General features: G+C 48.9%; 4 protein-coding genes across 8 annotated transcripts; 2 read left to right on the forward strand and 2 right to left on the reverse strand.

Annotated features, from left to right (window-relative positions):
* Positions 1-249: 249 nt before the first annotated feature.
* Positions 250-2,609, forward strand: LOC111074704 (syntaxin-6). The gene is made up of 4 exons (XM_022367595.2): positions 250-773; positions 893-1,050; positions 1,226-1,948; positions 2,011-2,609. Exons 1-4 carry the CDS (start codon positions 739-741, stop codon positions 2,085-2,087), a joined length of 993 nt encoding a protein of 330 aa, XP_022223287.2. The 5' UTR covers positions 250-738; the 3' UTR covers positions 2,088-2,609.
* A 413-nt stretch (positions 2,610-3,022) lies between these two features.
* LOC111074703 (spermine oxidase) lies at positions 3,023-6,034 on the forward strand. Of its 2 annotated transcripts, none has more exons than XM_022367593.2 (2): positions 3,023-3,193; positions 4,152-6,034. In XM_022367593.2, exon 2 carries the CDS (start codon positions 4,167-4,169, stop codon positions 5,691-5,693), a length of 1,527 nt encoding a protein of 508 aa, XP_022223285.2. In that variant the 5' UTR covers positions 3,023-3,193; positions 4,152-4,166; the 3' UTR covers positions 5,694-6,034. The 2 variants fall into 2 exon arrangements, with proteins under 2 accessions (XP_022223285.2, XP_022223286.2); XM_022367594.2 differs by lacking the exon at positions 3,023-3,193 and adding an exon at positions 4,073-4,091.
* A 384-nt stretch (positions 6,035-6,418) lies between these two features.
* On the reverse strand, positions 6,419-12,092 carry LOC111074699 (MAGUK p55 subfamily member 7). Of its 4 annotated transcripts, none has more exons than XM_022367585.2 (9): positions 11,624-12,092; positions 9,837-9,943; positions 9,497-9,774; positions 9,294-9,425; positions 8,833-8,862; positions 8,308-8,475; positions 7,920-8,241; positions 7,451-7,747; positions 6,419-7,380 (listed from the first exon to the last, which is right to left on the reverse strand). In XM_022367585.2, the coding sequence occupies exons 2-9, from the start codon at positions 9,877-9,879 to the stop codon at positions 6,860-6,862; spliced, it is 1,791 nt and encodes a 596-aa protein (XP_022223277.2). In that variant the 5' UTR covers positions 9,880-9,943; positions 11,624-12,092; the 3' UTR covers positions 6,419-6,859. The 4 variants fall into 4 exon arrangements, with proteins under 4 accessions (XP_022223277.2, XP_022223279.2, XP_022223278.2 ...); XM_022367587.2 differs by having other exon boundaries at positions 6,420-7,380; positions 7,451-7,627; positions 11,624-12,090; XM_022367586.2 differs by lacking the exon at positions 8,833-8,862 and having other exon boundaries at positions 6,420-7,380; positions 11,624-12,091.
* Positions 12,093-12,399: 307 nt separating this feature from the next.
* On the reverse strand, positions 12,400-13,469 carry LOC111074700 (uncharacterized zinc finger protein CG12744). Its single transcript, XM_022367590.2, has 3 exons — positions 13,306-13,469; positions 12,806-13,251; positions 12,400-12,741 (listed from the first exon to the last, which is right to left on the reverse strand). Exons 2-3 carry the CDS (start codon positions 13,234-13,236, stop codon positions 12,714-12,716), a joined length of 459 nt encoding a protein of 152 aa, XP_022223282.1. The 5' UTR covers positions 13,237-13,251; positions 13,306-13,469; the 3' UTR covers positions 12,400-12,713.
* Positions 13,470-13,522: the final 53 nt, after the last annotated feature.

Below are 13,522 nucleotides of genomic sequence, written 5' to 3' on the forward strand. Positions count from 1 at the left end.
TGAACTTTTGTTTTGGTCAGTGTCATTGTGGTCAGAGGTGGCACTTTAGCTGTTTCTTGTTGTTGCAATAAAAGTGCTGGCCAGTTGTTGTCAAAAAGGGGCACTTTCTGCTGGAAAACTATAGTTTGATTCGGTTTGTTGGCGTCTTGGGGGTGGCGTCCAGTGCGCAGCCGCTGGAGTGGCATAAACAAATGCCTTCACCTTCGCCTTCACTCTCGCCGACCTGCAGCAGCTGCCGTCGTTCCGGAGCAGAGCGCGAAATAGCGCCAGTGTACTCTGGGCCATCGCAATTGCCTGGCCGAAACCGTAACGAAACTCTGACGCGGGGCAGATAAGCAGCTCGTCAAAGGGCAATAATCAATAAACGTGCAATTCAAACATCACTTCCCGCAATACGAGTATATGGCTTGATTAGATCGCAGTTGATTGTGAAATAACTGCTAAAAAAAATAGTAGCTTCCATGTTTTTTTTTTGATGTAACGGTCTCGTCCAAGCTCGTCCCCGCAGAAACGAATGTTCGTACATTTTCCAACTTGCAGTTTCCCCAATTTCGGGGGTGGTTTTCCCCGTGTGTCTCAGTGTTTGTGCGCGTCCGTGGAGCAGCGCAAAAGAGGAAGAAAAATCCATGAATATAAAAGTCGAGTGCGCTAGCCGTTACACTCGTACTCGTACGTGAAAAATAACCGTTGTTACCCTTGCCGCAACCGTAAATTTCCATTTAGCCAAGGAACGTGAAAATGTCTCTGGAGGATCCGTTTTTCGTAGTCAAGGAGTAGGTGCCGCCGCTTGGTTTATTGCAATGCAATTTCATCGTCATTACGCTCCAGCTTACCCCCCCATCTTACCACATCTCCTTCTTACTCTCGCTTTTCTCTCTTTCTCTCTATGCAGCGAGGTATTCAAAGCTCTGAACAAAACACGAGGCCTTTACCTGCGTTGGCGCGAGCTGGGGGAGGACGGCGGAGCGGAGGTTGAATGGACCACCACCGAGCTGCGTAACTCGCTGCGGAGCATCGAATGGGATCTCGAGGACCTCGAAGACACTATCAATATCCTTTTCCTAAACTGCATTAAAAATGTGTTGTAGAATGACGACGATGACAAAAACGACGTCACGTCACATTTGCGAAAAATCAATTCGCTTTGCCTAACCTTTCCCTCTTAGCTCACACAATTTTGCATTTTTTATGAGGTTTTTCTTAACCCTGGGAAACCGACTAGCACGCATTGTCGAGAAGAATCCGACCAAGTTTCGGATCGACAACCGCGAACTCTCCAGCCGGCGCCACTTCATCGACAACACCCGCGATGAGGTCAAGCAGATGAAGGATAAGATGAGCCTGAACCGGAACAGGGACAGAGACATAACCGCACATCAGCCGCTCCTCGACAACGATCGCAACAATCCCAATCAGAATCAACCAAATCATCACACCATCTCCAATACCAACACCAACTCAAACGAGTACCATCTCCATCCGCACAACGATCGCACTTACCTGGTGGAGTGCCCCAGCGCCCTGAACGGCAACTCACTGATCAACAGCGGCAGTCAGGCGGTGGCCAATACCATTGCCGGCACCATGTCAGCAGCGGCAGCAGCTGCTTCCCGCCACAGCGGTACCAAGTACTCGAAGCTGGAGAATGCCCTGGACAGTCCCAGTCATTATGGGCAGCAGCATCAAGCCAGCAGCCTGGACAGTCCCGGCCACAAGTATGTGGGCGAGACAGTGTCCATACAGCAGCGCATGATCCAGGGCCAGGATGAGCAGCTCGACATGATCAGTGATTCCATTGGCACCCTGAAGACTGTATCGCGGCAGATCGGCGTCGAGTTGGATGAGCAGGCTGTGATGTTGGATGATTTTGGTAACGAGTTCGACACAACAGAGTCCAAGCTGGACACGACCATGAAGAAGGTTGCCAAAGTGTTGCACATGAATAATGGTGAGTGCAATGATGATATTCAAAAAGATTTAATAATATACATATGTAATTCTCTGTTGCAGATAAACGTCAGTGGGCTGCCATTCTCATCCTAACGGGGCTGTTATTGTTTGTGATAATTCTATTTATTATTTTGTAATTGCGTTTTGTTTCGATTGTTTCCAAGTCACTTATTTTTAATGGTATTTAGTGTAAATTAGTTTTATTAGTTAATGCTTTGGATTCCACTTTGTTTGGATATTCGCAAGTAAATGCTATATTTTATATTCAAATGAACTATCAGCAGAATCCAAGTAAACTAACTCCCTTGCTGTATATACACGTACCATAACTTTTAAATCAAAGTGTACATGCCTCTACACACACATGCATACATACATCTATATCTATACTGATTTCTGAATACATATGCATTTCCAAAGTTAAAGACAAAGACCGAACCGATGATCATGTAATAAAAAAGAAATATATATATATGTATACGAATTAATCAAGATTTTCCTGTCTGTAATTTCCCCAATTTGGCCAAAGGAACATGTACATACATCGAAGAATATATCGTATACACACACCTACACAAACAAACATATATCAAGCGAGTTATTTAATGAAGAGTTTTAGCCAATTCCACTAATATAGCAAAAACTTGTATGCAGTTGAGTAAATATATATATATATACTATATTGAATCATTCCAAACCAAAACCCAAAACACTTTCTAATGGCGCCAATTGCATCCATAGCGGCTCAAAGGGTCCCATCCACCCATTCACTTACGTTCCTTCTTTCTCAATCTCCCACCCAACCTAAAAGAACTCAACATTCACTCGCCCTGCACCTTTCTCCCTCCATCATTCCCTCAGGCAGTCAGTCAGCTGTAGCGGCACAGCTTTCACTCAAAGCTATTCGTAAGCTTAAAGTCTGCGCAGAGCGTAGCGCAGAGACGTTGTCAACAATCTGACGGGGACTGCTAGGCGACAGCGCCCCCACGGAGAACCCCACAGCGCCACTGCGCAGCACAGCATAAGCATGGCCAAAGAAGCACGTTTCCATATGCTATTTGCTCCTCGGCATTTCAGTTTTGTTTGTGTGTCCGCCGCCGCAGCAGCCGCTTCAGTCAGAATTTTCCTTTGATTTCCACTTCTCAACATAGGACTGGAGCCACATAATCCTCGAGAGTTGCAGTCAAAATGTTTGATTGTGAATATATTCGGGGATTTTGAAATACAAAGTCACGAGTTTTCGGTGAGTGCTCGATTGGAGTGGAGTTGGGTGGATTGAGTTGGATAGACACACGAATTTGTTTTGGTTAAATATATTTCCGCACACATGTTTGTGGGGTGTCAATGGGTGGCTGTATTTTGGTTTGTTGCCGCCTGCCGGGCCGAAACAAAAACCTTGAACATTTGTGGCCAAATATAAAATCAATGCTTCGCTCTCTCTCTCACACACACACACTTTCTTTTCGCGACCAGGAAGTGAGTGGCGGAGCGCCCTGAGCATTCATTTTCGAGGAGATCCAAAGGTATGTTGCCGCAGTAAAAGCCGCTGGTCCGGTTGGTGCGGCCACTGGTTCCTCTAGGCAGGCTCCTATGGCTATGTTACGGCCCCTGCCCCTGCCCACTTTTCGCAACACTCTCTATGTGGCGACTATTAATAAATTCATGCAGCCAAAGGCCAAACATACGTACATACATACATACATACATACATCCCCCTCGCTACTTGTGGCTGAAAGTATTGCTGAGGGGAGCTTTTTTGAGACTCTTATCAGAGTCTGAAATGCCGTTACGTTTGCCGCGCGCGCGCTTCAATTTCTTTCTAATCAAAGTGTTTGTTGTGTGCAAAATGTATACCCTATGAAAGGGTATGGTGAACAGCAGAATGTAAATATTTCTAGAAGGCGTCTGTTAGGGTATTATAGGTGTCGGCCCCTGTGCAGCCGCATGGAATTGATAAAGCTCAAGTGCCTTCAATTGCACTACAACACAGCCTGCTATTTAAATGTAAACAATTTCGTAGGAAAATGAACTAACGGTGGTCTCTGTTTCCTGGTTGCCTCCACAACTGACACCGTACCGTCCCTCCCACACTCAGATATGCATGGGGTGTGCATTTGCACATTTTCCAGCAATTGGCACGAGTATTCTTACTTACCTCCCCCTTGATTTGCTTTTGTGCATTCATTCCATTCCATTCCCAGATTTAGTTACACAGAATGAGCGAGGCGCAGCGGAATCTCGAGCGCAAGATCGTTGTCATTGGAGCCGGAGCCTCGGGGATTGCGTGTGCCACCAAGCTGCTGGAGTACGGCTTTCAGAACGTGCTCGTGGTGGAGGCCGAGGAGCGGGTGGGCGGACGCATACACACCATACCCTTTGGGGACAATGTGATCGATCTGGGCGCCCAGTGGTGTCACGGCGAGCGCGATAATATTGTGTACGAGCTGACCAGGCGGCAGGAGGAGGAGCTGCTGGAGTCCACCGGTCCCGTCTACGAGAACTATCAGTGTGTGCGCTCCAACCGGGAAGTGGTGCCCGACAACGTGGCCAGCCGCCTGAAGGCGATCGTCGGGGATTCACTGGTGTCGCGGCAACTGGAGCTGCGCCACTGCAGCGGATCCCTTGGCAGCTACCTGACCAACAAGTTCTATGACACCCTGCGCCGCCCGGAGAACGCCGACATCGATGCGGTGGTGGCCAGAGAGTTCTTTGACAACTATCAGAAGTTCGAGAACTCGGTGGAGGCCTCCGACACGCTGGACCAGGTGTCGGGCCGTGGTTACCTGGACTACTGGGAGTGCGATGGCGACATTCTGCTCAACTGGAAGGACAAGGGCTATGTGGAGCTGCTGAAGCTGCTGATGCGCGCCCGCGAACTCAAGTCGGAGTTGGGGGTCCTGGAACAGCGCCTGCTCCTCGGCACCCGCGCACTGAAGCTCAACTGGAACCGCAACGATGGACGCGTGGAGTTGCAGCTGAGCAACGGCGAGAACTGCATCGCCGATCATGTGGTGGTCACCGTCTCCCTGGGCGTGCTCAAGGAGCAACACTGGCGTCTGTTCGAGCCCAAGCTCCCAGTGGAAAAGCAGCGGGCCATCGACGGACTGGCCTTTGGCACCGTCAACAAGATCTTTGTGGAGTTCCCGGTGGCCTTCTGGCCTGACGACTGGACGGGCTTCACGCTGCTCTGGCGGAGTGAGGATCTGGAGGACATACGGGGGACGTCGCGGGCATGGCTGGAGGACGTCTTCGGTTTCTATCGCGTGAGCTACCAACCCCGTATCCTGGCCGGTTGGATAACCAATGTGAATGGCCGGCACATGGAGACCCTGCCTGAGGATGAGATTCTGGCTGGCTGCATGTACCTCTTCCGCCGCTTCCTGCACTGGAACATCCCCGAGCCAAGCAGCTTCCGCGCCTCTGCCTGGCACACAAACGAGAACTTCCGCGGCTCATACTCCTACCGTTCAATGGAAACGGAGAACTTGGGCACAGGAGCCCGCGAGCTCGCCCATCCACTCACCGTGGTGTCCACCACGCCGGAGCGGGAGCGCGAGCCGAGGGAGGAGCTGCAGCAGAGCCGCTGCGACAAGCCCATTGTTCAGTTTGCCGGCGAGGCGTCCAGTGAGCACTACTACTCCACGGTTCATGGCGCTGTCGAAGCTGGCTGGCGTGAGGCCAAACGCCTGGCAGATTTCTACGGGCAGACCGCTTCCCGAAACGCTACAAAGTCGCAGCTTTAGCTATAGTGAGAGAGAGAGAGAAAGGGGCGAACTGATGGGGCGACTGCGATACCTGACAATGATTCCAGTGCAATGGATATGGATGGGCGTTAGTCTTTGTCTTCGTATTACAATAGCAATTTATCTGCAATCTGCAATTAGCAATCAATCAAGAAAACTGATGACGCATCCTGGATAGACTTTCATATGGATAAGATATACAATGTACCACATAGGCTATGCTTAGATGAAGGATTATATACTGCTATATATATATATATATATTAATATGTGAGTGTCGTGTCGATATGTATACCTACAAATGTGCTGCCCAATAAAGCTGTGTTTATGTCTTCTTTTATTTGTGATCGAAAAATTTAAACATTTCCTCGCCCTTTGGAATCCTCAAAAATTTCCTTTTAAAATTGGGTTTTGTTTTTTTTTATTAATTTCTCACTTGTTTTTAACAATGAATCGCCGCACAAAAAACCCTTTCGTTAAATGAAATTAGTTGGGAAATTAGAGAAATTTCACATATTATTTGTGGAACGTAGATCTCCTGTATATACAATTGAGATATAATACAGTTAGCGTCAATGTTACAGTTATAGTTAAACGGGGGTGGGGTGGGGTAAAGGTAGGGCTAGGGAAGGATTAACTCTTTTGATTTTAACAACATGTTTAATAAATACATTATATATTTTATAATTTTAATCCATGTGAACACAAATAATTTTTGTACATACAACAATTTCACATAATTTAATTTGTAATTTATAATTTATAATTTGTAATTGTAATTGCAAGTGTAATTCCGTTCTAAATTGTAGTTGCTGGTTTCTAAGTTCTTTCAATTTTTGTTTTTTTATTGTTTTCTTTTCATTGTTTTCACTGTTACGCAAAAAAAGGTACTTGTCGTGAAAGGACTAAAGCTGGACGGGAGTAGTGTCCCCAGCCCAGCAGCAGCAGCATCAGGACCGCGCCTACGGGTTCATAGAGCAGTGGTGGCTCTCTAACGTTCCTTCCTATTCGCTCCTCAACTACTATTCAACTACATGTTTGTTAGCTGTTCGCTAAATTCGTATGGCAAAAATACTTTGGTGTTTGGTGTTTGGTTTAACAAATTGCATGAAATGCACCTATAGATGGGCATCTACGGTTTGGTTTGGTTTACTTGGCTTGGCTTTCTACTGCACCCAGATCGAGGGTGCCCAGAGCGGCTCATTCTCCAGCCGCTGCACGTTCTGGACCAGCTGTTCGAAGGCGGTGATCAGTTCGCCGTTGACGATCTCCACATCGAAGAAGTGGCCGTACAGAAAGTCAATGCGCTCGGCCGACTTAATCATATCGTCGAATTCCTCGTCGGTGAAGCTCCTGGCGTTCGCCTCATCGAACGTTGACTTGGCCCGCGCCTCGGTGCGCGATGATTTGAGCTCATCCAACTCTGGTGGCTTAATATGTATGAGGAACGGTTTCAGCTGGGCCGTGCGCAGCGTCTTGATGGCCTGGTAGTGGGGACTCAGCACACAGACGCAGCCAGCATTCACTATCGACTTGACGCTCTCCGCCGAGGTGCCGTACAGATGTCCCTTGTACTCGCCATGCTCCACAAACTTTCCGGCCTCGATATCGGCGTCCATTTTTTCGCGCGGCACAAATATGTACTCGCGTCCAGCCACCTCGCCGGTGCGCATGGGTCGGGTGGTGTCTGTAAGAAGAAACTCTCTGTAAATGCCTCTGTAAAGATGGATGGGGTGGACACAAATGGGGCGACTTACATGGCACTGGGCTACGGAACTTCTCGGGATCACGGGCTATCAGGCGGCGGCGCAGCTCATTCCGACCCACGCCGGGGGCACCTATGAGCACCAATGGCCTGAAGATGCCTGGCCGGGGATAGAGCTTGGCCACCTCCTCGTAGGTGGCGATCTGCTCGCGATCAAAGTCATCGTTCTCTGTCAAGTCGTACATGATCTTTTTAGTCTTGGGCTGGCGGCACGAGGAGCTGCTGCTGCTCGTGTGCAGTCGCGGGGAGCCGGGTGGGGTGGTGTTGCAGAGTGAGGCGCATGAACCGGCTGATTGATGGTTGATGGAGGTGGCGGTGTCAGTGGCGGTGGCCAATTGTTAGTCAGATTGCGGATGAGCGGATTAAGGGGCGACATGGAAGTAGATCAATTTCAGTCGGGGCTTGGGCATGCAGCGATATGGGGACATGGTCATGAACCAGCTGGAATATGGGATGCTTACGCTTCGAGTCCAAGTCGTTGCCATCCCGCTGTGTGCGCTCGTGGATGATGCGGCGCTCCTGCAGAGCCCGACTCGGGATGAGACCAGCGCGGGCTGTGCGCTCGTGCTCTCTGCGTGCCTGCCACCAGTAGGCATCGTCCTGGGCCACAATGTGAAGGACATCGCCGCGCTGAAAGGCCAGGCCCGCCTCCTTGCAGGGTATATACGGATCCACATCGGGATTGTAGTCGAAATGGGCCCTCACCCGCACCTTTGACTCCCGCTGGGCGCCTTTGGCGTCGGCAGGCACCAGCTTAAAGGTGATGGTGCCCTCAGAGTTTTGCTGCCAAAGAAAGTGGATGTGTTATGGATGGATTCTATGGTGTTTATGGTGTCTCTGGGCACTTACCAGTATGGTGAGCACATCGCCGGGTGTCTTGCCCTCCACATTAATGCTGTTGACCTCGATGACCTCGTCGCCGACGTGTATCAGGCCAGAGCGATCGGCGGCACCGCCATGCATGATTCGAGCTATGATTATCTTGCCCGTCTCCTCGTCCGTCTTTATGGTGGCCCCCTAAAAGTAGGCAAAATAATTTCAATATGCCGCCAATTCCAAGTCGACTTATGTCTGTGTGTGTGTGTGTGTGTGAGTGAGAGAGTGCGGTTTCCGATGTGTGTGTGTGTTTATATGTATGTGTGTGTTTTGATGGATGTGCGACAACAACAACCAAATGGGGGCGGCGGCACACAACCAACAAATTGTGTTCGAGAATGTGTGTGGTGTGGTGTGCGTTTTTTTGTTTTGTATAGTTTTCTATGTCGGAATACGCGTATCGTATCCATCTTGTAGTGGTGCTTGGAACGGGAATTCTTTTGTTGTAGTTTATGGTGGAACTTTTTACAGCTATGCTATGGACATTCGTTTACTTACAACAATTGGCTCCGCACTCTGTGCTCCTGTCTGTGTTTATTTTTTTTATTATTATATTTTTTGTTAGCAAATGTTTTTTAGTTGGTTTTTGGTTTTTTTTTTTAATGAGATATCGAGTCGATCGTATTCGATTTTGGTCGAAAGCAAAATTTACAAAATTGATTAGCTTTGAGAAGAATTGAAATATGTAGATGGGACGGATGAGACGGATGAGACGAATGATACGACGAACGCATGAATGGAGGCGCATAGAGGAGGAGCAGACACAGGCAGGGGGTGTGGCGGGTATGGGTATGGATATGAGAGACAAACACAGAGCAGACCACTGTCACGATCACAATGAGAGTGGCGATGGCCATTCCGGACATGGATGAACCACCGGTGGACAGATGAACAGTGGAATGGAGCGGCGGAATGAGAGAAAGCGAGAGAGAGAGAGATGTGTGGGCAGAGGCGCTCACCAGTGGCTCGTTGCTCTTCACCAACTGCACAATCTTAATGGTCTCCTCGTCCTCGTCAATCTCAAAGGGTGCCTCGGGCAGATGCGGATAGAAGTCCTTCTGGGCAATGGCATCGTGCGCGAACAGTAAATGCTGCAACGAGTGGAAAGGTCAGCATATTGCATTTCCCATGCTTTAGTCCTTTTGGGAGGAGACACACTCACCTGAACATGTGCATCCTGCAGCAGGTGGAAGACCTCCTTGCAGTCATCGCTCAGATGGCAGCGTTGCGACAGTTGCTCCAGCACCTCGTACAGCACCTGGGCAGAGGTGGAGAGCACTGGGGCGAGGCGATCGTCCCGGCCCACTTTGGCCACCTTTGTGTGCACATTGACCAGAGCATTGAGCTCCTTGGACTCGAGGAGGGCCTTTAGAAAGTCAATCTCCTGGTCATTGGACAGATTCTCTGACTCCTTGAGCGTGGTAAACAATTTAGACAAAGCTGGAACAAAGGAGAACGTTTGCGTCAGGCCCTCCAGCTGAAATCCTTGGCACGCCACTCACCTGGATCCCAATTGATGTCCGATGCCATAACTGCAGCTAGCATGCTACTCAAACGCTGACAGAGCACTACCACTATCGCTGGCTATCCTTTCGGCACGGCGCTGTCACTGTAATCGAGTTAACAAAAATCAATACTCGAAGCTGGCTTTAACGGAACGAAGGAAACGGTTTGTAAATTGGCGCATAAACATGTCAACAGGGGGTGGTGGTGGGGGATGGCTGTATGGTGATTCCAGGCCCAAGGATAATGGCACCCTCTTAGCCTCCCCCACCAGCGACTTCTTTTACGTCATTCGCCCGCCACAAGGAACGCCGCCAGACACTGGAGAATGTTGCCAGTAGAATTTCGTTGCCATAACAACAATTTGCGCTCCATTGAACTTGGATGGTGAGGCAAAGGCAAAGGCAACGGCTATGGCTATGGCTATGGCGATGGATATTAAGATGGCGACTAACTGACGACACTCTGTCTAATCGGAGCTCTCTCTTTCTCTCTATCTTCTATGTCCCAGCTGCAAAATGCAATTAGCTGGCAATAAGCAGAGCCAAGTAGGTTGCCCCCTTTATTTGGCCACTGGCCACGGGGCAGATGTCAGAAGATTAGTGCAAGTGGAAAATTTATGGTCACTTTCATCTGCGGGAAGGAAGGGCAGCCCAGTGGCCCAGAATATTGGCGACTATTTCTGTTTTGCAACTGCATTCCATTAAGTGTTCAATGACTTTGCTTCCTGTTGCACTGCCATGACAGGGGATGCGAGCTGGAGCTGCAGCTGCAGCTGTAGCTGTAGGACCAAGTCTTGGCCAAGTGCCAGGTCGGGGGCCAGAGTTCACTAACACGTTGCCCATGTAATGGGGTCGCCGCGCCACCTGGCTCGTGCGTTGCATGCCAGCCGCTCATTAGTGCCACGTTTACAGTTATTCTCACACGAAACAGGCAGTGGAGGAGGGGGGCAAATTAGTGCCACGACAGAAATAGCGTCTCAAGTTGATGGCCCAACATTCGCATGATCCGAAGGTCCTTCAACTTGCAATACGGTTCATATTTCCCTAGGCGATTGCCGCTAATAAGCGAGATCTTGCACCCTCACCGTGGGCTTGGAGGCCAGCAAATGACCTTGAACTACATACTTGTGCGTACGCACCAGCTGCAGCAGCATGGCAACAGCGTCCTGTCGGTGCAACAACGAAATATAGCAACGTCAGCGCCGTGGGTGGGTGTGTTCGTGTTTCAGCAGGCGGTTGCGGGGATACGGAGAGCATTTTCCGTTTGTGCAGCGAGGGTACCGTGGGGGCGTGTAGTGTTGCAATTGCTGTCAATGCAGTGCGGCCAGAAGTCCACCCGAGCCGAGCCATGCTGCAATTACACTAATTACGGGCAGTACTGGCTGAAGTCTGCCAAGTGGTCTGGAAGACATGCCCTCAATAGCATGTCTTTGGGGGCTGGGAAAGGGTGAATGTGCACTTCACTCTAACAATAGCAGTCATTCCGAGCGTAAGATAAGGCAGGTACACCCACCCACTCACCCCTAGGACCACACCACCGCCGTCTTGGGGTTGATTCAAAACTTCAAGTAATTGCAACTACACTCGAACAAAATGAGTTTACAGGCTCGGAACCATCGACCGTCTGGTCACACTGAGCGTGGCGGGAAAAGAACGGGAGAGCAAGAGCGAGAGAGAGAGAGCGAGCAAAAGAGAGTGGTCAAATCAAGAGAGCAGCGCGTGAGAGTATTTACAGTTGGAAACAATCCTTATGAATTTGATTAACAAAATCTGTCCTCCCTCACCTGGCGATTGCGTCCACTGGAGGCAGTTGCGGGCTTTGTTATCGTTGATGCTGATGGATGTCACTTGGCACTGTTCTTCCGTATCGGCGTTGTTTTATTTTTAAACAGATATCCACTTCACTCGCAGACGCAGACACATACACCGACAACATGTGAGGCACGACGATTCACTGGGACGGGACTGTGCAGTGTCTGTGATTCGCTATTTTTAGGCAGATCCACGTCGTGGTGGCCAGTTGCTGGGAATAGAATACTTTCAACAATAACCTTTTTTATTTGTTGGTTGCAAATTGAACAGACGACAGGCCCGGGGGCCAGCAGGTCGACGCAGCGAAGCCAAAACGAAGACTACGCGGAACGGCACGCCAACGGGAAATTAATTTTAAGAACAACGAAAAGCACGACTGCAGCAAGCGATGGACAAAAATCGACGGAGATGGCCGCCGCTCTGTGGGCTCACCACCAGCATGGCGGAGAGAGCCAGAAGAGACCAGAGACCAAGCGAGCGACGTGACCGACCGGGACATTGGCTGGGGGGTTAAAAATGCGCATGTCAGCGAAAAGTCGTGAAATGAGAACATATGCGGATACAGGGTGCCTGGGTTGAATTTTATTTGAAAACGAACAAACGTTTTGCCGGCGATACCAGCCCTTGTACACACCATATCCTATCCTACAGCTATTGCACCAGCTGGCGTCAACTTCTTATCATTGCCATGAAATTCCAACAGATCTTTCAGCGTTGCGCATTAGTGATAGTTTGAAACGGAAACGTTCTTCTTTTTCAATCGTATTTATTTACATACATACTATATATAAGAGATTAAACCAATTTTGTCCACTTGGCAGCGATATTAAATCAACTGTGTGATATTGCATAATATGTACATTTGTATTTAGTAAAAAATTTATTTTTAAGAAATGCAGGCACGCTTCTTTCTCCTTATATAGCATCTGTGGTTAATTTCAGCTACTTCGGCAATTCAGCTCTCAGAGCCAACAATGTCCAATTCATGAACCATAACGGCGATTTTTTACAAAAATCAAAAAATATTCCACAATAGCAATATTGAGATGTGGGCTCCGAGACTTAATAGTCGTCGTCCAAGCACACAGTCCTGGATAGGAAAAGTGTGGGTTAGAGTTAATCAATTAAACCGAAAAATCAATCACTCAACTTACCCGCCGTTGATGAAATCAAAGCGCGGTGGATATTTTTGATGCTGGGGGTTCCGTGGCAGATGATTCGAATCATTTGGTTTCTTTATCTCCCACTCGGAATGCTTAAGCTTTATGTGGAGGGTGAGATAGTCCTTAAGGACGAAGTATTTGGCGCAACGATTGCACTCAAAAAACTCTCCCGTTTTCGATTCCGTACTGACCAGGGCCTCGTGGTATTGCTTGTAGTGATTCTTCAGCTGCTGCAGCGAGTGCAGCGCGCGCCCACACAGGTCACAGGAATGACTCTTGGGGATCGGTTGGGTGACCGACGGAAAGTGGGACAGGTGATGCTCCTGGAGCGCATCTATGCCGACGAAACATTTATCGCACAGCAAGCAACCCAAGTGGAGGCCAGTCAAGTCTGTCTCCATCTCTGAGGATGCTTTGTCCATTGTTGACCACTGAAACTGAATTTCACCATTACCATCTTGAAGTAAACGAATGTCCAGCTGTCCACTTACTTGCTGACACAAATTCTCCACTAATATACGGTTCTATTGTGGTTTCGCTTTCCAATCTCCTTTGTTATTGTGTTCAACTTATTTCATTTCGTTTAGCATTGTCTTGTAACGGCGCGCCTGCGTTTCGACTTCCCCTTGCAGACCCCTTCGAGCAACTGAATCTAAAATAACTGCGCAACTGAGCAGAAACAAAAGGCAGAGGAAGAAAGAGAAAAAG

The sequence above is a fragment of the Drosophila obscura genome, unplaced genomic scaffold (genome assembly GCF_018151105.1).
Source record: "Drosophila obscura isolate BZ-5 IFL unplaced genomic scaffold, ASM1815110v1 contig_186, whole genome shotgun sequence".
Taxonomy (NCBI): Eukaryota; Metazoa; Arthropoda; class Insecta; order Diptera; family Drosophilidae; genus Drosophila; species Drosophila obscura.